The 24,878-nt window shown below is 42.7% G+C and overlaps 1 protein-coding gene across 2 annotated transcripts in view; it reads right to left on the bottom strand.

Annotated features, from left to right (window-relative positions):
• LOC124595512 (probable cytochrome P450 6a13) overlaps positions 1-21,464 on the bottom strand; it is a 56,977-nt gene extending 35,513 nt beyond the window's left edge. Inside the window, exons 1-2 of one of the 2 annotated variants that reach the window (XM_047134275.1) lie at positions 20,716-21,464; positions 10,969-11,293 (exon numbers count right to left, since the gene is read on the bottom strand). In XM_047134275.1, coding sequence (XP_046990231.1) covers positions 10,969-11,293; positions 20,716-21,026 — 636 coding nt within the window. In that variant the 5' untranslated portion in view covers positions 21,027-21,464. The remainder of the gene's footprint in view (positions 1-10,968; positions 11,294-20,715) is intronic. The other variant, XM_047134276.1, reaches the window with a different exon arrangement.
• Positions 21,465-24,878: the final 3,414 nt, after the last annotated feature.

Raw genomic sequence — 24,878 nt, 5'->3', positions numbered from 1 at the left:
GATTTAGAGAAGGAACTGCAGTGCGGTCTTCCTCTGTGAAACAGCTTTGGAAAAAGGTGTTTAGTATTTCAGCTTTACGCGTGTCATCCTCTGTTTCAATGCCATCATCATCTCGTAGTGTCTGGATATGCTGTTTCGAGCCACTTACTGATTTAACGTAAGACCAGAACTTCCTAGGATTTTCTGTCAAGTCGGTACATAGAATTTTACTTTCGAATTCAATGAACGCTTCACGCATAGCCCTCCTTACGCTAACTTTGACATCGTTTAGCTTCTGTTTGTCTGAGAGGTTTTGGCTGCGTTTAAACTTGGAACGTTGCGATTTATTAGATTCTTTCGCGTTCAGAGAATATAGGATTTCACATATAAACTGATCACGTATTTATACAATAGGAACTAATGGAAAATGGGAAAGCTATAGAAGAAGCATTGTTCCAGCAGCTGAGGATGCTTCTCAACGTGACAAAGAAAGGAAGGCAGATTTGCGTTTAACTTTCAGTTATAGATTTGCTCGTTCGTCTTTCGAGGTGGAGACGTCACGAAGGAACCGAACGTCCGTAACCCAATGGTTTCTTTTATCAGACAATTCTAGTAGGAAGAGGAATGGGATAATACATCATCCGTTCCGTCATGAGGCATGATTCGGCTACAGGAGGTTTGCTGAAATCGCGGTATTTAATGTGGAGACGTTGCTCTGTGCAAATTTCTGAACTCGTATTGACTGATCAATATAAATGGTACTATATTCAATACGAACGGTTTCAGAACGATAGTTGCTACATTAAATCCGCAATTTCCACAAATCTGGTTCTGTCGATCACAGCCTCATTAACAAACATAGGCTTACGTTTGATGGTACGGAAATATTATTCCATGCCTCTTTCTACTGGAATTCTGTCATCAAAGAAGCTGTTGAAATCAGAATATGTCACAGCTAAGTGGTGCATGGAGACAGGCGCCTGATGCTGAAATTGACCACATAAAATAGCTTAGTAACCCACCATTTAACGAAATCGAAATTGCTACCAATGTTCTTCCATCATATATACCGACATAATTTCTGGCAGCGTATGGAAGTTCAGTGAATTCGTGTCTCATGATTTAATTCGACCAACTAAATGGAGTACCAAACAAACAGGAGCACTGTTTAGACGATGGTAACGCAGGAAGTCGTCGGAGGCCTTTCATAGAATTCAAGTCTGACGCGACAAGCAATCCGTGAAGCAATTATTCAAAAATGTCGCCGCGAAATATTACGTTGTCAGGAAAGCAGCATCATACCACTGTCACTTTACAATTTAGAAAATTCTGACAAACTTATTTGCACGACTTACTGACTTAGTCTTGTGTCATTTTGAAGGAAAACAGTTTTGACTTACGTAGTACACGACTTTCAAATCGCTCCACTGCGACCGCTAGCAGCAGCTGCAGCAAAAATGGCAGACTTCACCAGTTCCTAGTGTGCTCGCTATGTGCTTTGGTTCCAACAACTATGTAACGAAATTTTTGTAGAGACAGTGGTAAAGATCATTTCAGTAATCCTAAGATTTACGAGTGGCCAAGTGTTATACTGAAACTGGATGTTCGGTAAGATATAACAAATCATTAGGCCATCCCCATGCGTATCATGAGGTCGTAGAGCAAGTGAGGCAAAGCTTTGGGAACAGTCCTATAAAATCGACCCGGGAAGCTTTTCGAGAACCAGGCGTCCAACACATGACTGTTTGGAGTGTGTTAAGAGAATGGTTGCACTTCAAATAACACAAGTTCACAATGGTGCAAAATGTAAATGATAATTGTGGACTTGTAATGACTTTTGTGTTTAAATGTTACATCGATTGGATGCAGATGAAGATTTCATAGGAAAGATTATCTTTAATAAAGAGTCGACTTTTAGTTGATAAACAGAGCTGTTATATTTGGGGCATTGTAAATCCAAGGAAATCCCAGAAACATGAACGTGATAGCTCAGAATGGATTGTGTTTTGTGCACTGAGGAGCAACAAAGTTTATGGACTTTCCTTTTTAGATGAGAAAACTATCAGTGAAGTAGCGCATTTAGATAGGCTGGAAAACAATTTGATCCGCGATACTGACGTTGATGAATGAGAGCAAAACGTAGAGTTAATGGAAGGTGGTGCATTACCACAGTGCCTCTTTGACGTCTGGGATATCCTAAATATCTCCTTTCCTGGTAAGCAGACGGGCTGAGGTGCGCCAGTTGCGTCGCACACATGTTCACTGCCTCTAACACATCTTTACGTTTTCTTTTGGGGATTCATGAATGATATAGGCTTTGTTCTACGCTTACCGGATTATCCAGGTTGAACGTGCCTCGCAATTCAGCAACTCACGCCTGATGTGCTGCAGCGATTTGTGCAAGAAATCGACTTCAGACGGGATGTTTGCCGCATAACCAATGGAAGACACACCTTAACATTTCAGGAACAAGGTAAAACCAACAACAATGTAAAAAACTTGAAGTATCTGACTATAAAATGAGGCCAAAACATATCTGACTGATTTGATGCGGCCCGCCCCAAATATCTCTCCTGCGCCAACATCTTTATCTCAGAGTTGCAGTTGCAACCTACGTCCTCCATTAGCTGCTGGATTTATTCCAAGCTCTGTCTTCCTCTACAGTTTTTTCCCTCTACAGCTCCCTCCATTACCACTGAAGACAGTTCCTGATGTCTTAACAGATGTCCTGTCAACCTGCCCCTTCTTCCTATCAGTGTTTTCCACGTATTCCTTTTCTCTCCGATTCTGCGCAGAGCCTCCTCATTCCTTACCTTTTCGGTCCACCACAGTCCATGTTTCACTACCGTACAATGCTGTACTCCCAACGTATATTCTCACAAATTTCTTCCTCAAATTAAGACCTATGTTTGATACTGGTAGACTTCTCTTAGCCAGGAATGCCCTTTTCGCCAGTGCCAGCCTGCTTTTGATGTTCTCCTTGCTTCGCCCGTCATTGGTTATATTGCTGCCTAGGAAGCAGAATTCCTTAAATTCATCTACTTCTTGACCTTCAGTCCAGATGTTAACTTCCTCGCTGTTCTGATTTCTGCTGCTTCTCATTACATCCGTCCTTCTTCGATTTATTCTCAATGCATATCCTGTACTCGTTAGAGTGTCCATTCCATTTAGCAGATCTTGTAATTCTTATTCACTTTCACTCAGGATAGCAATGTCACCAGCGAATCGTAGCAATGGTACCCTTTCACCTAGAACATTTCTTTTATTTCCATCATTGCAGAGATGCATGCGGAGCATAAATATGAGTCTTTCTAAGGCATCCGATGTAGTTCCCTCGAGCTTTAAAGAACCAGAGGAAAAACAGCGCTACAATTCTCCTGCCACATACGTGTATCTACCAAGGGGAGAAATAAAAGAGATCTAGGACACGTGCAGAGGGAAAAGGCAGTCGTATTTTCGTCACTGTACACGAATCCAATGGGGCATTCAATCGCTAATATACGTGTGAAGTAGTCTCTGCCACGTACTACGGAGTAATAAAGTGTCTAATCTTCGGTTGCCACGATACTTGATTTGAAGATAAAATCCCTTGTCCTCTTCGCAGTAGTCTCCTTCGTAATGCACACACTTCTCCTGCCGCTCCACCACTGTTGGAAACATATTCGTAATACGAAGCGATGGTGGTAGATTATAGAGCTTGACTAACCTTAGAAATGTTTTGTTTGGCGTTGAAAGTCTGAATCAGATGCGCAGAATGGTTGGGAGCGTCATCATGACGAAGCTGCCAAGTTTTTCCTGGCTACAGATTCGTTCATTTCCGGCACAACAACATTATGACGTTGACAAAGAACCTGCTAGTAATATTCCAGTGTGATTTTTTTGGCCTGCAGGTGCATACTCGTGATGCAGTACACCATCAGCGTCGACGAAATACACGGAAGCCAAAGAAATTGTTATAGGCATGCGTGTTCAAACATAGAGATACGTAAACAGGCAGAACACGGCGATGCCGTCGGCAACGCTTATATAAGACAACAAATGTCTGGTGCAGTTATTAGAATGGTTACTTATGCTGCAATGGCAGGTTAGCAAGATTTAAGTGAGTCTGAACTTTGTGTTATAGTCGGCGCACGAGCGATGCGACATAGCATCTCCGAGGTAGCGATGAAGAGGTTACTTTCCCGTACGATCATTTCACGAGTGTACCGTGAATATCAGCAATCCAGTGAAACACCAGATTTTCGACATAGTTGCGCCCGGAAAAAGATCCTGCAGGAACAGGACAAACGACAATTGAAGAGAATCGTTCGAAGTGACAGAAGTGAAACCCTTCCGCAAATTGCTGCAGATTTCAATGCAGGGCCATCAACAAGAGTCAGTGGGCGAAACATTCAACGAAACTTCTTCACTATGAGATTTCGGAGCTGAAGGTCCACTTGTGTGCCCTCGATGATTTCCCAACACAAAGGTTTACCCTTCGCCTGGGCCCGTCAACACCGACACTGGACTGTAGATGACTGGAAACATGTTGCCTAATCGGACGAGTCTCGTTTCATATTGTATCCACCAGATGGACGTGCACGGGTATGGAGACCACCTCATGAATCCAAGGACTCTGCATGTCAACAGGGGACTGTCTAAGGCTGGTGGAGGCTCTGTAATGGTGTAGGGCGTGTGCAATTGGTGTGATACGTGACGCCTGATACGTGTAGATACGAATAACAGGTGACACGTACGTGAGCATCCTGTCTGAACATCTGCACCCATTCATGTCCTTTCTGCATTCCGACGGACTTGGGCAATTCCAACAGGAAAATTTGACACACTACACGTCCAGAATTGCTACAGGGTGGCTCCAGGAACATTCTTCTGATTTTAAACACTCCCGCTGGCCACCATACTCCACAGCCATGAACATTATTGAGTATATGTGAAAACCTTGCAATGTGCTGTTCGGAAGAGACCTCCATCCCCTCGAACTCTTACGGATGTATGGACGGCCTTCACTGAGTTCCTTGTTTACATGGCTGACGGTAATCGTAACGCAGGTTTGGTCATGGTGCTGTAAAACATTTACAAAATCCACACGTGCGTGCACTGTTGCTGCTCTTATTTTATACTATAAGTTGCTAGGCATATTGTTTTCAGCTCCTCTTCCTATAAGTACCTGATCCTTTTCATCAAAATCTCTACGTAAAGGCTCTACGTTCTTGTTCACCTGGCTAGGCTTGCCACTAGATGTCATTATGCTTGTGACGTAGCATCCCACATCTAGCTTTTCCTGTAGAATTTGGTAGACATGCCTCCCACGACTAGTATCACGCGTAAGGACTCTGTTCTTTCCACTTGACTTTTCTATTAATGTAGCCTTAAAGCATTCTACTTTGCTCAAAAACTGTTAGAAGCTGCTCTCTCATTTCAACTAACAAGTCTAACTGATTGCGGACAGGAATGTGAAAATGTAAGGTTTTTCTCCTTTTGCTTATTACTTTTCACAACTTTCCAAATAGAAAATAGTTCTATCCCCTGCCACCAGCTAAATTCAAAATACGCCATTTCTACTTCTACGTGATGGGCACAAATATTTCTTCCCTTTCCCATGCTTCTCGTCATACGACTACGTGATCTACAACTCCATGGAAGCCCCCATCTGCTACTCAATGGCTTCCTCGATACAATCATCCCCGTGAAACATCAACCAACAGTCCTGACATGTCTCTCGCATACCAATAAGCCACGGTGACATCCAAACTTGTCACACATGACGCTACTTTAACAGTAAGCTAAAAAGTACTACCACACACTTAAACTTCAATACATTGATAATTGCTGATAACTTATCTTTCGGTGGGTTGTGCAGGTAATTTGTAGATGCCAGGCACCCGTAAGGAAACACGAGAATGTAGACGCAACACAGATGTCCGCTGAACGTAAATTTTAGGTACCAGAAGACACTAAATAAACGAAAACTACGACACTTGATATTTTTAATAACTGTGTTAAACAGATACTATCGGTAGATTATGAAATGCAATGCAGTGTATCTGAAATAACACGTAATGTCCAGCGACTGGTGGTGTTGACGCCAGAGTGCGACCGTCGATCATCGTTCAACAAGTCCTGTGCGGTTTTCAGACAGCATGCTTCTGCTGCACTGACAGCTGCTTCGGTACGAATTTTGCAGATACTCTTCTTCTGCCTAAATGAAAACCTAATATACCAATCAACGTATGCTCCTGTCTCATTCGCAGGTTCTCGTACTATGGTGCTGCGACCTTTGGTGACTAATGTCGCATTTGTTCAGTGAAGCTGTCGTTTCGACCTTTCAAGCTTTCGCTGATTCGCTTAAACATCCACTGATGTGCGGCAATTTCAGAAGCTGTTGCACCACTCCTTCGTACCTCAGTTGTTCATGGCATCGTTCAAGAAAGCCTGATGAATCTTGCAAATTGTTTGCACTTTTACAGCCGAAGCTTTTTGCCAAATCTGATTCCGTGTCACTGCTCGGTTTTTTCTTTATTTCACAGTTTACTGGAATCCGACACATAGGCTGATCTCCAGCGACTGATACATTCTGCTGGCCGAAAAAATTTCACGGCTGCTCATGAACATCCCTACCATATCTCCATCGAAGAAAGTTTCTCGCGCTTTGCTGGTTGACGGAGGAAAGACGGAAGTTCGATATATTATGAACACATCTCTTATGAAAGATAGGTAGGAAGATTAAGATTGAATGACCTGTCGAAATCGAGGTCGTTGTGTGAGGTATTCATATTATTTTGATCATTCAAGAAAATTGGGGTTTTCACATAAATATCGATAGCCACAGCTAACATGGAGCAAAGTCATGTAGCTGAGTAATCTTTGACTATTCATACACTATCTTTGCCTAAACTGAGCAGTGTTGAGTAGCAGATGTATTTTGAACAATGGTCAGGAAATTTTCTTTATAATTGTGATAGGAGATAGCTAGAATTAGATTATAACTATTTTTGATGCAATTATGGAGAGATAAGCCAAGGAGAATATTTGTTAGTTTTTCAGGAATGTTGAGAGATGGAGGTAAGCACACAAGCATGTAGCATTGTTCCGTGTTGTCGAGAATGTAGTAACGAAGTTCACATAGCAGGATTGTTATATGGATTGCTCTGATGGAAAGATAAGATTCCCCTTGCTTAAAGTCGTGTTATATAAATACTATTGTGAACATTTACCTGATATTAAAAGCATTAATTTTGAATGCAGAATTTCATTTGAATTTTGTCAGAAGTTGTTTCTTTCCAACTAAAATTCCCACCCTTCATTCAGTTCATTATGTACGTACATACTTTCCACTTCATGGTATAGTTTTCTTTAATGTTGCTCTGCTGCTGTATGCTGTGCTCTGATTCCGAGTAAACGTAATAAACCAACTGAAACGTCGTATGGCCAGGGCCTCCCGTCGAGTAGAGCGGTCGCCTAGTGCAAGTCTTTTTAGTTGATGTAAGTTCGGCGACTTGGACGTCGTTGGGGATGAGATGATGATGAAAATAACGCAACACCCAGTCCCTTACCGCAGAAAAATCTCCTACCCAGCCGGAAATCGAACTCGAGACCATTTGCACGGCATGCTGTCGCACTGACCACTCAGATATCGAGGCGGACAGAAACCGGCTGAAGGCTGGGAATTTTAACTGGTAAGAAATGACTTGCGAGAAAACTTCAAATGAAACTTTACATTCAAGAGTAACACTTTAAAAATCACTTGAATTTTCGTAATAGTACGAGGGTCACTCCAAAAGAAATGCACACTGTTTTTGTAAAAATACAGTTTTCATTCTGCATGTGTGAAAGTTTTACAGTGCATACATCCTTCACGCTTGTTTTCAAACTTAGTTCAACCTGTTCCCGTGAGTGGCACCGTCACAGCAGGTATTCAAGATGGCTGCTACACTCGACGTCCGTCAGAAGCAAAGTGCTGTCATAGAATTCCTGTGCTGAGAAAACGAGATAGTGGGAAACATCCACAAGAGGTTGAAAAACGTGTACGGGGATGCTGCTGTCGATCGCAGTACAGTTAGTCGGTGGGCAAGCATGTTACATAGTGAAAGCGGGCACGACAATATTGAGGATTGTCCTCGCAGTGGCAGGCCTCGAACTGCACTCACTCCAGACAATGTGCAGAGAGTTAACGAATTGGTGACTGCTGACAGACCCATCACAGTGAAGGAATTGTCACGCTACACTAGGACAGGGAAAGGGAGTGTTTGCAGCATACTGAAAGTGTTGGCGTTAAAAAAATATTTGTGCCAGGTGGGTTCCCAGGATGTTGATAGTGGCTCACAAAGAAACAAGAAAAAAGGTATGCAGCGAACTTTTGGAACATTACGAGAATGGTGGAGATGAAGTTCTTGGAAGAATTGTGATAGGTGATGAAACATGGCTCCATCATTTTTCACCAGAGACGAAGAGGCAATCAATGGAGTGGCATCAAGCAAAGTCACCCAAGAAAAAAAAATTAAAACGACACCTGATGCTGGAAAAGTTATGGCTACGGTGTTTTTCGATTCCGAAGGACTTGCTTGTGGACATCATACCACGTGGAACCACCATAAATTCTTATGCATATGTGACAACACTGAAGAAACTTCAAGCTCGACTGAGTCGTGTTCGACCACATCGGCAAAAGCAGGATGTTTTGCAGTTGCACGACAATGCACGGCCACATGTCAGTCAAAAAACCATGGCAGCGATCACAAAACTCGGCTGGACAACACTGAAACACCCGCCTTACAGTCCTGACCTGGCTCCATTTGACTATCATCTCTTTGGGAAACAGAAAGACTCTCTTCGTGGAACAAGGTTTGAGGATGATGACTCTCTTGTGCACGCTGCCAAACAGTGGCTCCAACAGGTTGGTCCAGAATTTTACCGTGCGGGTATACAGGCGCTGGTTCCAAGATGGCGTAAGGCAGTTGCGAGGGATGGAAATTATGTGGAGATATGAAAATATTGTTCCTAAAGAATGTATATACACACTTGAAAACTTTCAAACATGTGGAATAAATGATGAATTTTTTAAAAAAATAGTGTGCATTTCTTTCGGAGTGACCCTCGTATTTACACTGTGTGATCAAAAGTATCCGGACACCTGGCTGTATATGACTTACAAGTTCGTGGCGCCCTCTATCGGTAATGCTGGAATTCAGTACGGTGTTGGCCCACGCTTAGCCTTGATGACAGCTTCCACTCTCGGAGGCGTACGTTCAATCAGTTGCTACAAAGTTTCTTGGGAAATGGAAGCCCATTCTTCACGGAGTGCTGCACTGAAGAGAAGTATCGATGTTTGTCAGTGAGGCCTGGCACGAAGTCGGCTTTCCAAAACATCCCAAAGGTGTTCTGTAGGATTCAGGTCAGGACTCTGTGCAGTCCAGTCTTTGACAGGGATGTTGTTACTGTCGTGTAATCACTCCGCCACAGGCCGTGCATTATGAACACGTGCTCGCCCGTATTGAAAGATGCTATCTCGTTACCCAAATTGCTCTTCAACAGTGGGAAGCAAGAAGCTGCATAAAACATCAATGTTGGCCTGTGCTGTGATAGTGCCACGCAAAACAACAAGAGCAGCAAGCCCTCTCCAAGAAAAGCTAAAAACACGGCCACACCATAACACCACCTTCTCCGAATTTCACTTATGGCACTACACACACTGGTAGAGGACGTTCTCCGGGTATTCGATATACCCACACCCTGCAATCGGATTGTCACATTGTGTACCGTGATTCGTCACTCCACACAACGTTTTCCCAGTGTTCAATCGTCCAACGTTTACGCTCCTTACACCAAGTGGGGCGTCGTTTGGCATTTACCGGCGTGCTGTGTGGCTTATGAGCAGCCGCTCGACTATGAAATCCAAGTTTCCTCACCTCCCGTCTAACTGTCATAATGCTTGCAGTGGTTCCTGATAAAGTTTTGAATTTCTTTGTGGTGGTGTGGGTAGATGTCTGCCTATTACACATTACGACCCTCTTCAACTGTCGGCGGCCTCTGTCAGTCAAATGAGGAGATCGCCCTGTACGCTTTTGTGCTGTATGTGTCCCTTCACGTTTCCATCTCATCGGAAACCGTGGATGTCTAGGAGTGTGGAAATCTCGCGTACAGACCGTATGACACAAGTGATACTCAATCACCTGACCACGTTCGAAGTCCGTGAGTTCTGCGGAGCGCCCTATTCTGTTCTATCACGATATGTAATGGCTACTGAGGTAGCTGATATGGAGTACCTGGCTGTAGATGGCAGCACAATGCACCTAATATGAGAATAGATATTGTATCAACAGTGAAAGATTACTCAGCTGCATGGTTTGGCTCTGTGTGAGCTACGCATCTCAATATTAGAGCTGTCAGGCAGAGGCGCTCTAGCAACACAAAGATATTGTAGCAATAGTCAAAGATTACTTATCTGCATGGTTCTGCTCTGTGTGAGCTACGCACATCAGTTTTTGCGTAAGGGACAGAAATTATAGAGAGACCAAAATAATATCCAAACCTAACAATTAGAGACGGAGCACAGGCACAGACTGTTTCAAGAATGGTCAAGGAAACCGGCGGAGACCTTTCAAGGGAACCATCCCAGTATTTGCCTGGATTTAAGGAAATCACGGAAAACGTCAAGCCGGCCGCGGTGGTCTAGCGGTTCTGGCGCTGCAGTCCGGAACCGCGCGACTGCTACGGTCGCAGGTTCGAATCCTGCCTCGGGCATGGGTGTGTGTGATGTCCTTAGGTTAGTTAGGTTTAAGTAGTTCTAAGTTCTAGGGGACTTATGACCTAAGATGTTGAGTCCCATAGTGCTCAGAGCCATTTGAACCATTTTTGAAAACGTCAATGCGGTTGACTGGACGCGAAGCTGTGCCCTTGTCCTCTTGTATGCGAGTGCTAGCAACTGCATCACTTCGCTCGGTGCCTCGCATGTCAGCCTAGAAGCCACTGTAGAAAGAGTGTGGCACTCACCATGCTACTGATACGACGAAATTGCGAGTTGACGTCATCAATGGCACCGCACTCGATGCCGAAGGCGCACACGCCGATGACGTCAGTGGTGAACGTGGACAGCAGCTGCTTGAGCTCCACCTCGCAGCCAGGCTGTCGCCGGACGGCCACATCCACGGACTTCTGGAGGCGCGAGCAGCACTCCTGCATCAGGAAGAAGACGCGGCGCGTGTGGCCCACGGAGAACACTTGCGACATGCGCAGACGCATCTCCTTCCACAGGGAGCCGCCCATCGTGAAAAGATGGTGCGTCATGGGGTCCCTCTTGAAATGTGGGAAGTTCATCCTGCCAGACAAGAGGTGACACATGCGACTAAGAGAACTATATGTGGTCTCCTCACAAGAACAGAAGCAGACTTCCAGTTGACTTAGCTTTATAGAGCTTCCTACCACACAGCGTCATACAACTACTTCCACTGTAAAATACTTTTTCAGTAACGGTAACATGTAATGTGTGATCTTGTAGCGCCTGAAGTAAAGCAAATTAAATGTTACACTGTACTGGTTCCTTCTGGTGAGACTTACTCTGTCTGTCATATAATTTAGTGCCTCTTGTCTCAGTCGTGTTAATAGCTGCTGCCTGCTGGAACAGTGTTGAAACTAACAGTGTGTCGAACACATTACATGAAATGAAAGCAGTACTTAAGAAATCATAACTACACAGAAATGCGTTATTAATCTATATTTGCCATTAAACTATGGTGTTAAATAGCTGTCTCAGACATCTCAGAGCCGCTTGGCCAGGATGGTGGGATATGTGTTTCAATGGTCTAACATCTTGGCTACCAGTCACAGCGTCAGTGCCGGATCACGTATTGTACTCTACTTATTCCATCTGTGCCCCTGATTTCAGTTGCATTACCAAATAGGAAATGTCTGTTGGGCAAGTGGGTGTAGTGAATTGCTAGTGATCATGTTGGTAGCGCTGAGTATACTCTCATGAGTCACTCTGAGTCAACAAGTGCCAGTGAAGGCTTTTGGATCGTGAAGAATAATTCAGACTTCTCAGACGACTAGGCGATGGACGGATTTTCAGAGAAACGTAACTCGTAATAACGAGATCACTTCTCGTATGTTCAGTCCCTATTAATCCTTCGGTCTACACTCATCTAATCCGGTAGCATTCTAGTTTTTCAACATTTTGTAGGACTGGGTAAGTAATTATAAAACTTGTTACTCCTTGTTCAAACTCAATGCTTTCCTCCGTTTTTCGGTCAATCTCGTCTGCCAATCCCACCTCACATGGGTGCTGACAATCTCATCACGGAGCAACCCTGTCATTGCTCCCGGGTTCGAACAAAGGTACCACTTCAGTTTTGAATAAAAATCATCAGCTTTCGGATCCGAAGCTTTCCGGCATAAAAAGCTACTCTCGTTCTGTCAACGTCCTTGTAGGACATGGCGGAAGAGCGGAAAGACGTTCTGGGCACTCTCCTGTCCCTGGAGTGGGAAACTACCCCTAAGGGCTGAATAATCAGCAATGACTAACGGCATCAGCCAGCAGAAGGCAACGTAAACCACTGTATTAAATTCACATAACGTGATTCCACAGGACAAATGGCCTGCAACTGAAAAAGCGTAATGATGATCTCTCCATTGACAAAAGATTCCGTTATGGTCCCCCATTCGCATCTCCGGGAAGGGGCTGCCAAGGGGAAGGTCACCATGAGAAAGAAATTGATTAACCAACGAAAAGATAACGTTCTATGAGTGGGACATAAAATGTGAGAAGTCTGAACGTGGTACGGAAACTAGAAAATCTGATGAAGAAATACAAAGGCTCAATGTAGATATAGCCAGGCTCAGCGTAGTGAATTAGAAAGAAGACCAGGATTTATGGTCAGGTGAGTATAGGTCATTGGCAACAGCAACAGAAAATTGTGTAACGGCAGTAGGATTCGATATCAATATTAAGGCAGGATGGAGGGTATTTTATTTTGAACAGTTCGGTGATAGGCTTGTTCCTATCAGAACTGATAGCAAACCTACACCGACAACGACATTTCAGGTATAAATGTCGACGTCGCAAGCTGACGATGAATAGATACAGAAGAAATAGTACGTGACAAGAATCACTTTAGGCTACTTATAGAAAACGCAAACTATGAAGAAGATGAGCAAAAACATCGACCCAAGAGAGTGTGGACAGATGAGCAGAGACGAGCAGTTGGCGAGAAAATGAAGAAGTACTTGGAAGAACGGAAGAAAAAGAAACACCATAAGTCTTAATTTGTATGCGGTCCATAGCTTGCCAAAGTGAAACCGATACTGCGATGAGGAATAGCTCACAAGGCACTTGAGTTGAAGAGGAATAGAAATCTCTAAAAAGGGCAATCATAGCTGTTGGAAAGAAAAACATAAGTACAAAGAAGGTAACTGTGAAGAAACCATTGGCAACAGAAGACATACTTCAGCTGATCAGTGAAAGAAGGAAGTACAAAAATGTCCAGGAAAATTTAGGTAATACAAATAAACAAGTCACTTAGGAACGAAATAAATTTACGTGGAATAAGTACCTTAAATCCCTCTATTATTTGGAAGACTTGCCTGGTGTGATAGAAGAAGAAACATGAGCCGATATAGAAGAGAAAGGGCATTCAGTATTAGAATCAGAATTTAAAAGAGCTATGGAAGACTTAAGGTTAAATAAGGCAGAAGGGATAGATAACATTGCATCAGAGTTTCTATAATCATTGGAGAAAGTTGCAAAAAAAAAACGATTATACAATTTGGTGTGTAAAATTTACGGAGTCGGACTATATACCATCTCACTTTCGGAAAAATATTGTCCACAAAATCACTAAGACTGCAAGAACTACCAAGTGCCAGAATTATCGCACAAACAACGTAATAGCTCGTGCATCTAAGTTGCTTACAAGAATAATATACAGAAGAATGGAAAAGGAAGTTGAGGATGTGATAGGTGACGATCAGTTTTGCTTTAAGAAAGTTGAAGACACCAGAGAAGCAATTCTCACGTTGCTGCTGATAATGGAAACAAGATGAAAGGAAAACGAAGGATTCGTTGCTGCTGATAATGGAAACAAGATGAAAGGAAAACGAAGGATTTGTCTATCTGGAAAAACCGTCCGACAGTGACAAAAAGGTCCAAGATATTCGAAATTCTGAGGAAAACAGCGGTATACTATAGGGAGAGAAAGTTAGTGTACGACATGGACAAGAGCCAAGAGGAATAACAAGAGTAGAAGACCAAATAGAAAGTGCTCGGATTAAAAAGGGTGTAAGATAGACATGTAGTCTTTAGCCCCTACTGTTCAATCTATACAAGGAAGAAGCAACGTTGGAAATAAAAGAAAGGATCAAGAATGGAATTAAAATTCAACATGAAAGTACTTCAATGATAAGATTCATTGATGACATAGCTATACTCAGTGAAAGCGAAGAATTACAAAATCTGCTGTGTGAAATAAACAGTGTAATGAGTTTGTAATAAGGATCGAGAATAAATCAAATAAACAGGTAAGTAACCAGTAGCAGCAGAACTGAGGACAGTGAGAAATTGAACATAAGGATTGATGGCAACTAAGTAGAGGAAATTAAGGAATTCTGCTACCTAGGCAGCAAAATACCCAACGACGGGCGGAGCAAGGAAGACATCGAAAGCAGACTAATGCTGACAAAATGTTCATTCTTGGCCTAGAGAAATCAACATGTATCAAACATAGGCCTTCACTTAAGGAGGAAATTGCTGGGAATGTACGTCTGGAGTACTGCATTGCACGGTAGTGAAACTTGGACCGTGGGATAATCGGAACACAAGAGAATTGAAGCACTTGAGATGTGGTGCTGCAGACGAATTTAATTACGTGGGTTGATAAGGTAAGGAATGAAGAGGTTCAGCACAGAAACTGAGAGCAAAGGAATGTGTGGGAAACACTGACAAGAAGAAGGGAGAGGATGATACGATATCTGTTAAGACACCTGGGAATAACTTCCATGGTACTAGAGGGAGTTGTAGAGGGTAAGAACTGTTGAAGAAGACGGAGATTGGAATACATACAGCAAATAATTAAGGACGTAGGATGCAAGCTCTACTCTGGGATGAAGAATTTGACAAAGGAAAGGAATTCGTGGCGGGCCACATGATGCCAGTCGGAAGGCTGATGACAAAAAACTACTTAATTCAAAACTATGTTGTACATTATATTATTTTCTTTATTCTTGTTTATAAATAACTGATATCGTCCGGAGGGAAGGATTTACTGACAAAATTATGACCGTTGTCTTCGGCCTCAAAAGTCGGGGCTGTCCTCTACGTTTCTGAGTTTAGGGCCCTGCTTAAACAGACTAGCATTGAGTGGCAGTCAGTTGTAGATAACGACGGCGCAGTGCTGTCACCAGCCAGTGTACACGAGTAGATAATTCTGGGCCTTAAAATATTGTACAGCGGTGACTGCGGCAGCCGGTTTTGTGTATCTACATTAGTAAGTCGTCTTAACTATGCAACTACCGCGGATACAAGATTTCTTTCCTAGGCTGAGCCTATGCAGTAATTGCACGAGCGACAAGCCCACGAAGTATTGTGATCAAGGAATCCTATATGGCGAGCAGCAGCTACATGTCCAATATGAAACGTAAGGATACCGTAATGTGTTAATTACTCGCTGCTTATATGTCTATACTTTAGTTCAAAAGGCAATAATGTCTTTCCTTCTAGTTAGGTCTGTCAAGACACGACCAGTTATGTTAGGAAAAGTTTATATTAAATAGTTCAGAACTGTATATTGACACGATTTATAGGAATGTTTGATAGTATTACTTAAAAGCTTATCATTTCCTTCCATCCAAGTTATTTTCGAAAGTCTTATTGATAATCAAATGGAAATTATAAGTAGTATAAATGCCTGTACAGTACTGCGACGAAATAGGAGTATAAATGAGACGCCCTTATAACTAAGAAGAAATGACGTTTTACTTGTTACTGTTTGTTATTTTATTTTGGTTCTAGTGGCGTGTCAATATTAATCAAAAGTTTTGACTAGTTTATTGCAGTGGACACGTCGCCGAAATCCAAGGTTAATTTGAGTGTTAAAACCTTGTAAGATTGACGAAAAATATCAAAATTAATAACTATTCTCATTTCTTCTTGAGTAATTCAGAAATGTTGGTAGCAAAAGTAGGAGAACAAAATTGTGCTTTCTCGCTTACATTTTATTCGCTACAGGCAAGTTGTTAAATATCATGGACAGTCGTGTTAATGGGCATGAGTGAAGATACAAAAAAAAAAAAAACTCTGAGTTTTCAGATACAAGATGGGAGGAGAGACAGCATCGGCCGTAAGCTTCTAATCTGTTTACTGTAGATCGATTTCGGCTACTGTGTAGCTATCTTCAGTTATATCGAAGTCATGACGACTCATCGTAAATAAAATCACACATGGTACCACTTGACATTACAGACAGTTTAACAGTTTGTTGTTATGTGTAATGTGAAGTGGTACCACGTGCGATTTTATTTACGAAGAGTCACCATGACTTGGATATAATTGCACTGAAGATAGCTGCCGGCCGCGGTGGCCGTGCGGTTCTAGGCGCTCCAGTCCGGAGCCGCGCTGCTGCTACGGTCGCAGGTTCGAATCCTGCCTCGGGCATGGGTGTGTGTGATGTCCTTAGGTTAGTTAGGTTTAAGTAGTCCTAAGTTCTAGGGGACTGCTGACCACAGCAGTTGAGTCCCATAGTGCTCATAGCCCTTTGAACCATTTTTTTGAAGATAGCTACACAGCTGATGAAATTAGAGGCGTCGAGAATTATGTGGAAGATAAGTGTCAAAATCGCGACAGCGTGGATCCCAAGGCAACATAGCAGGTTTTAGAGCGCATATCTCGCGAAATGACGATGACGAGAAAATCAGAAACGATCGTCCTCACACAGTGGCTTGCCAGCTGTCATTCCTGCTACGCAACAATCGCAGCCGAAGTGCCAAAAGCTGGGGCTGTAGAGTTACTAAAAGTACCTTTCTGCACACCGGTAGGTAGCCTGCTCAGAATCGATACGCGTGCGACAGCATGCTAACATATATCTTTCAAAACGCTGCGTGTAAAAATGGGATTTTTCTGATGCTCATACCATTTGTTCTGTTGGTGATAGAAAGGTACTGCTATTTGTTTATGATTACCCTAGGGCTGGGGACTATTTGTATACCCAACAGAAGGATCGTCTTACTGTCACTATACTCAGTACTTGGGAAAAAGTATAAACATTACAAATTTCCTCCCACTTGGGCAAATGGAGCAGATCGGTTGATTCTCTTTGCATTTGATTTGGTCTACAGTGTTATTAGGGGGTTTATGGAGGCATCATTAGTTCAATGACAGTTCCAGAGAAAACTTGGAAAATAGCACTTCTTTACCATGTTTTCGTGTCAAAACCGAGCGGCGGATTCCAAGATTCCTAAGCACAATAAATGGCTATAATTTTTACTATATAATCCTATGAGCCAGAAATCAAACAACATCGAAAATTTCTTGATATATTTATCCATTTCCGAGATACGGAGGTTCAGAATTATGCTACCTGTATATGTAAAACATCTAAAATCCAGTGAGAGACGAAAAAGTTGTTTATTAAGTGACGTAGCACGGACAAATATGCTGTAACGTGTGTGCGTTATCGTCCCGTGTTGTACAACTGGAGCACATGCGAAATTTTTTGCAGGTAAATTCCGGAATGAGATGTAAAATTAGTGCGTTATTTCAATTTGACATATGTAAAACATCAAAATTTTACTGACCAATTGAGTATGCCATAGGACCCACTCGGTGATCGTTTCGTATGTGTTCTGACTTAAACTATAGTATAATGTGCACTTATAGCATGTTGTACGACATGTGAAAATTGTATTGTTCTACTGATTTCCTGGATGATGGGTTAGAAAGAAAACCGGCAGGACGGAATGTATGATATTCAATACAGCAAACTTGTGATACATTTCTTGAAATAAAAGCTACGTCATATCTAAAATGGAATTTCAATTTGAACAGTGTCTTCCAACAGCACAGCAATTAGCAACCGGAGTCCACAAGAATTTAATTTCTGATTTCCAGAACAACACGTGCTACAGGTAGCAAACATTGGATATCAGTGTTCACTTTTACACGAGTGACTCAGATTGAATATGAAGTGTTCCACAAAAGGTACTGGCGACTTGAGCAATTATTCATCTGCAGTATGATGAAACTCCTCAAGATAACTTGTATAGTAGAGGTTGTGAAATAAACAGTTTACAGAGATGTGAATGACACGACAAATGTTTGCTGTTTGAAGAAGAATACGCTCCTGTGATCATTTCTGCAAAGCTGAAACTACTATATTAGCTAGTCTGCGATTAGATTATGCATGCCTGTGGCGTATTACAAAGTCCAAGAACAAGTCTCTCGTTTAATTTGAAGACGCTACAGTGTGAGTGTCGTTGCGGGAGTTGTGCTTTGACGATGCAATTCATAGCACACTGTCCACGAAATATAAATATGTAAGCGAATCCATTCTTTCTGAAGTTATGAGAGAGCGAATGCTTATCTACGTATTACACAGTACCAAATCACGGTTCTCAGAGTCGAAGCAGAGGAAAGGAATATGGTGAACGAGGAATGAGAGAGATATCATTGTAGCATAGCGTCCATTTTATTCATTCTGTTCGTAGAGCAGCAGGCAAGGAAAACAAAGAACAAATGTTCAAACTTACGATGTCAGAGATGGCAAAGGGCTTTGATGGACAGTTGAACGGAATAGGAAAAGTGTCTTGAAAAGAGGATATCATAAGAACACCACCAAAAGTAAAATTAGGAAAATGGAATTTAAAATTGTAACGTGATTGATGCTAGGGCAACAAGATTTCAAAATGAGACACTTCAGTTAGGAGGTGAAATTTGCTATAAGGGCAAGTAAGTAATTAACAACACATGCAGTAAAAAATATATGAAAACATTAAGTAACAAGAAAAATTTTCTCTAAAAGAGTAACGGTTTAACATCGAATACAAATATGTACGTGCTAGAAAGTTTTTTTTCTGAAAATATCATTGCATGGAAGTGAAACGTAGATGATGGGCTCTGTCGAAAATTGGAGAACAGAATTTTTTGAACAATAATAACACAGAAGAACCTTGAAGGTTGCATTTGTGGACTGTGTAAGTACCGATGACATCTGACGATCTGTCGGTGCAACTAGCATCACAGCCAAGTGGAAGGAATCGAAAGGTGCTAGCGTCAATGTTTAGTGCACTCAACAGATATGTTGTGACAAGTATTTAAAAAGAAAATCAGGTACAGAAGTGCCTGCACGGATACCAACGCACGTACACAAAATCGAATGGACATACAAATAACAATGGGGACATATAAGCCAATGATGACGTCTAAAACAAATGGATGAAAAATGACAGGTGAAAATTTCAGTTGAAAAGACGAGTAACAAGCACCTTACTTACAATATATAAAAGCGGTAATTGTGCAGAGGTGACTAGACGTCCAATTATATAATGGCGTGGAGAGCTGCTTCATAGCAGCTTCCCGTCTCCTTTGTTCTACACATGCCCATTCGCCTTCGTGTAAGTCCGTGGGCTTTCGTGCCAGCACTTCTGCACCTGATTTTCTTTTTAAGTACTTGTCACAATATTTCTGTTCCACACACTAAACATTGACGCTAGCACCTTGTGATTCCTTCGACTTGGCTGCGATGCTAGTTGCACGGAACGGTCGTCAAAGGTCTTCAGTACTTCCAAAGTGTAGAGATCTAATCTTGAAGGTTCGTCTGCGTTATTATTTTTGAAAAAATTCTATTCTCCAATTTTAGACAGAGCTCATCGTCTACATTTCGCTTCCATGCAACGATACACATCAGACAAATATTTTCAAAAGAAACTTCCTAGTACTTAAATTTGTATTTGATGTTAAATTATTACACTTGTAGAGAAAATTTTTTGTTGATATTAAATGTTTTCGTTTATTGCTTACTTCATGCATTGTTAATTACTTACTTGCCCTTATAGTAAATCTGACCTCCTATTTGTACTGCCTCATTTTATAATCTTGCCCTAGCATCAACCACTTTACAATACTAGATTTCATTTTCATAGTTTTACTTTTGGTGGTTTCCGTACAATATCCTCTTTTCAAGATACTATTTCTATTGATACCAACAGTCCAGTCCGCTCTAGCTGTTTGTCATCTCCTACATCGTGAGTATAAACATTTGTTCTTAGTTTTCCTTGCCTGCTGCTCTACGAACAGAATGAATAAAATGGACACTAGGCTACAATGATGTGTCACTCATTCCTCGTTCACCATATCCCTTCCAAAAATGTTCAAATGTGTTTGAAATCTTATAGGACTTAACTGCTAAGGTCATCAGTCCCTAAGCTTACACACTACTTAAACTAAATTATTCTAAGGACAAACACACACACCCATACCCGAGGGAGGATTCGAATCTCCGCCGGGACCAGCCTATCCCTTTCATCTGCCTCGACTCTAAGAACTGTGGTTTGGTGCTGTGCAATATGTAGATAAGCTTCCGCTCTCTCATATCTTGAGAAAGAGTGGATTCACTTACGTACCTATATTTCGTACTGCAACAACTGGTTCGAAAAATTATCGTGTTTTAGGACAGGTTTTTCAGCACATCTGCCATAGCAAAACGGTTAAAAAATCAATTTCTCCAGTGCAAGTGCTTGTCAATGGTATGCTCTTACCTGTCATGGAAATGTCCAAAGTCCCCAACAAATATTCTGTTGATGAGGCCGAGGTCCCTCACGACAAGACACGGCGTCATCATGAGGTAGAACCCTCCAAATGGCAGCCCCTCCAGCTGGTGGTAGACCCTGTCCAGTGCCTCTGGCAGGCATTCCTTGAGTAGAAAAAAGCGGCGTGTGTTTCCGAAGAAGAGTTCCGGCTTGGGGTGCGGGATCCCCAGTTTACTCCAATGCTGGTTGACGGAGTACAGGTACAGAAGGAACAAGGCAGCTGCCACTACGAGCAGCACCAGACTGTACCAGAGCCACATTCCGGGGCAGTCTCTGCATTCGTCAGACACCAACTGGATGCAGTGATGTGCCTAAATAGCAACTCTGCAGGGAACAGTTTCGTTGTGAGGAAAAACGTTTCTACTTCTCAGCTACAGATCGAAGGTTTTCGCATTTACTATTCGGCACATGCTGTAGCGTAACTTACGTAGGAAACAGTTAATGTTCGTAGCTTACCACGCGTTATTAGATGGCATCGATCACGCATAAGGTAGGTTTACAGGAATCTCGCACTGTTGTTTGAGCGCTGCTCAGATCCTGAACGGCGATACGTCATCCGACACGAACCCCGCGCCCTTTCACTCCTACTTGGGCAAGCGCTGCCTGATTGCCGCGGAATGTCTATCACGACTCGGTCTTTGAGGAGCGAAGCTTGCGATGGCTACTGTCTGCCTCTGAAGACGCCAGGACGGCCTCAGATGCGCAGCGGTTTCGGAGGGCAGATAAGGGACCGCGCAAGTCACGGCGACTAAGTATTTTGAACTTGACCTACGCAATGACGTAATATAATCGCGAGGCAATCTGCTGTGCAAACACTGAAGACTCCCGCAGTTGCTAGCGAACAGACCCAGGTCCTACAAGCTCTCGTTTCGTAACAGCTTTTCTGTAAGCGCTAAAACCGAACAAACTGTGCCGTTTGGATTAATGGCACGTGGTGTTCGTGGCATAGAGACAGTAACCAGTCAGTTAAGGATCAGTGTTCATTGCGTTTCTGAACGAATGCTGAGCCGTGATGTGGCCAGAGAGATACATGGGCTGAACGAAATTATAGAAACCTCGCCAGAAATGGGTGCTTGAACATAAATGCAGGTGATAGGCAAGATCGCAGATTGTACTGTTGTATCTGACCACGAAAGGCGCATGTTCAATGTACTCAGTACTCTGTGAGTGTTACTCGGTCTCGGGACAGAGTTCTGTATACGAGGGTGATTCATATGAAAACCTTAAATATTTTTAATTATTATTTATTGAGCAGAAGTGGTACAATGCTGTTTCAACATAATCTCCCCCATTGGCAATGCAAGTCCTCCAGCGCTTACAAAGTGCATAAATTCCATTAGAAAAAAATTCTTTTGGTAGTCCGCGCAAACACTCATACACCGTGTGGAGTACCTCTTCATCAGAACGGAACTTCTTTCCTCCCATTGAGTGGTCCAAACATATGGAAATCACTTGGGGCAAGGCCTGGTGAGTATGGTGGATGAGGAAGACACTCATAATGCAGGTCTGTGATTGCTGCAGCTGTTGTACGGGCAGTGTGGGGCCTTGCATTGTCATGATGCAAAAGGACACCTGCTGACAGCAATCCACGTCGCTTTGATTTGATTACAGGCCATATATTATCGTTTAGAAGATCTGGTTATGATGCACTGTTGACAGTGGTTCCTCTAGGGGTGTAGTGTGTAACATTATGTGATTGCCTTATCATTTTAAATCATTCACTAATCGAGCAGTCGCTCAGCAACAGCTACAGTTAGCAAATAATGTTGCGAGAATGTAAAAGGTGAACGACCTGTGACGTAACTTGTTTATTGTCGAAGCGCCGTCAGAGATGCAGTGAGGTATTGACTTTGAAAACCGCGGCGCGAAAAACGGACAGAAGCAGAACACTTTTACACATTCTTTTTTTGATGTACGAGATATTCTCGATGAACAGTTACTCATTCTTCTCTTGTCTCTTGTAACTTGTGTCGGACGCGCATGTCTTGCCGCCGTATTATTATTATCGTTAAAAATAATATTTTTTTAGTGTAAAGTAAATGTGTAGTACTAAAAGTCCCTAGCAGTAGATTTATTGTGCGACGTGTATGTGAAAACGTCAAAGGAATTGTTTTCATTACGAGAAGTGCCAATCAAAACGGCATCCATGTTAAATCCTTCATTGCAGTGTAAGTTCATCTATTAATTGCCATAAATTCAGATTTAAATGGAACTGGTGTATGGACTATTTATTTAATATTGAATCTATGTCTCACTCCTTCATGAAGTTATTTAATTTTCTTTATGTTTCTGCCAAATAGAGAGTTCACAGTCACGAATTCTTTCGTCGAAATCGGACGGAAGTTGTATGCGGCGAAATATTTTCTCCAAGCCATATTCTATTGGTAAATGCATGATAAACTACGGTCCCTTAGGAAATTCATGTTGAGCTATCCAAAAATAATTATATTTTGAATAGGCATTTACTCTCTTCCGCAATGCAACTTTCGACTGATCAGACGATCCAACAAGAAACAGCCGCACACGGTCGGCGTTCGCAAATATGTTACCACCGCTGATTATAGCTATATGTTACAGCACAAAAGTAAACATATTGTTATAATTAGCGGCTACGACGGGGACATTTATAACTGTATGTTTATGTATACACATTACGTAAACATTACGTTATAAGTGCTCCAAAATGACGTCTTTTTCGTCCTAAAAGAGAGTCATCATAACCTTCCCTGCTGATGTGATTCTTGAGTATCTCCCGGCGTATTTGATAGTCAAAATATCCACGGGTGGGCTGCCGGTCTATAGTGTCCAACGGGCACAATATTTCGGCGATCATACATGTCGCCATCATCAGGTGAACTGACGGACTGAGCTCCTGTGAATGTGCCGGCACGGAGATCCGTACGCTATGGCTGCTCAGAGGGAACTGGGTTCGGTCGCGGCGGCGGCAGATTTAAATACCCTCCGCCCATGGCGACTCCCTCCGTTTGTTCGTAGTATTCTCCATTAAAAAGAAAATACGTGGAAGTCAAGGCATGCCTAAAAAGTTCAGTGGTCTTCCCGTCAAACTTCTGACTAATCAATTCTAGTGACTCTTCTTTTTAGTGGAGAATACTACGAACAAACGGAGGGAGTCGCCATGGGTAGCCTACTCTCACCGGTGGTAGCGAATTTGTACATGGAGAACTTCGAGGAGGAAGCCCTGTCGTCATCCGTATGGAAACCTACTTGCTTTATCCGTTACGTGGACGACACGTTCGTCATCTGGCCACATGGTATGGATAAACTCCTTGACTTCCTTACACATCTAAACTCCATACACCCCAACATCAAATTCACTATGGAGACTGAAACGGATGGTAAATTACCTTTCCTTGATGTCTTGGTCAAGAGAAGGGCTGACGGCACCCTAGGTCATGGGGTGTATCGGAAGACAAAAGCACACTGATCTGTCTTTGCACGCAGACAGCTGCCACCACCCTTCACAGAGGAATGGGGTACTTAAAACTCTAGTACATAGGGCGCGCACTATCTCTGACGCAGAGAGTCTACCCCAGGAATTGGAACATCTGAGAACTGTATTTCAAAAAAATGGGTACTCAGAGTGGCAGATTCAACGTGCTCTCCACCCAACCTCTGCAGCACAAGCTGTTGAGATGGATGAAGTCACGAGGGAGGAGGTAGGCACTGCATTTATTCCATACACAGGCGCACTCTCGGGGAAAATCGCCCGCATTCTGAAGAAACACCGGGTCGGAACTGTGTTTTGTCTTCCAAATAAAACACGTGCACTGGTGGGGAGCGTCAAAGATGACCTCGGTTTGAGGAAGGCCGGCGTGTACCAGATTCCGTGTCAATGTGGCAAGTCGTATATGGGTCAGACGATGCGTACCGTCGAGGATCGATGCCGTGAACACCAGAGGCACACTCGACTGATGTATCCGAGCAAGTCGGCGGTCGCTGAACATTGTTTGTCGGAAAATCACGCCATGGAGTATGACCGCACGAGGATTCTGGTACAGACGTCGAGATACCGGGACAGCGTTGTTAGAGAAGCCATCGAAATTAGCACCAATGACGACCTCGTAAACCGTGACTGTGGCTATAATCTTAGC

The sequence above is a fragment of the Schistocerca americana genome, chromosome 2 (genome assembly GCF_021461395.2).
Source record: "Schistocerca americana isolate TAMUIC-IGC-003095 chromosome 2, iqSchAmer2.1, whole genome shotgun sequence".
NCBI lineage: Eukaryota > Metazoa > Arthropoda > Insecta > Orthoptera > Acrididae > Schistocerca > Schistocerca americana.
The sequence above is the reverse complement of the archived record's forward strand: the minus strand, read 5'-3'. Positions and strand labels throughout refer to the sequence as shown.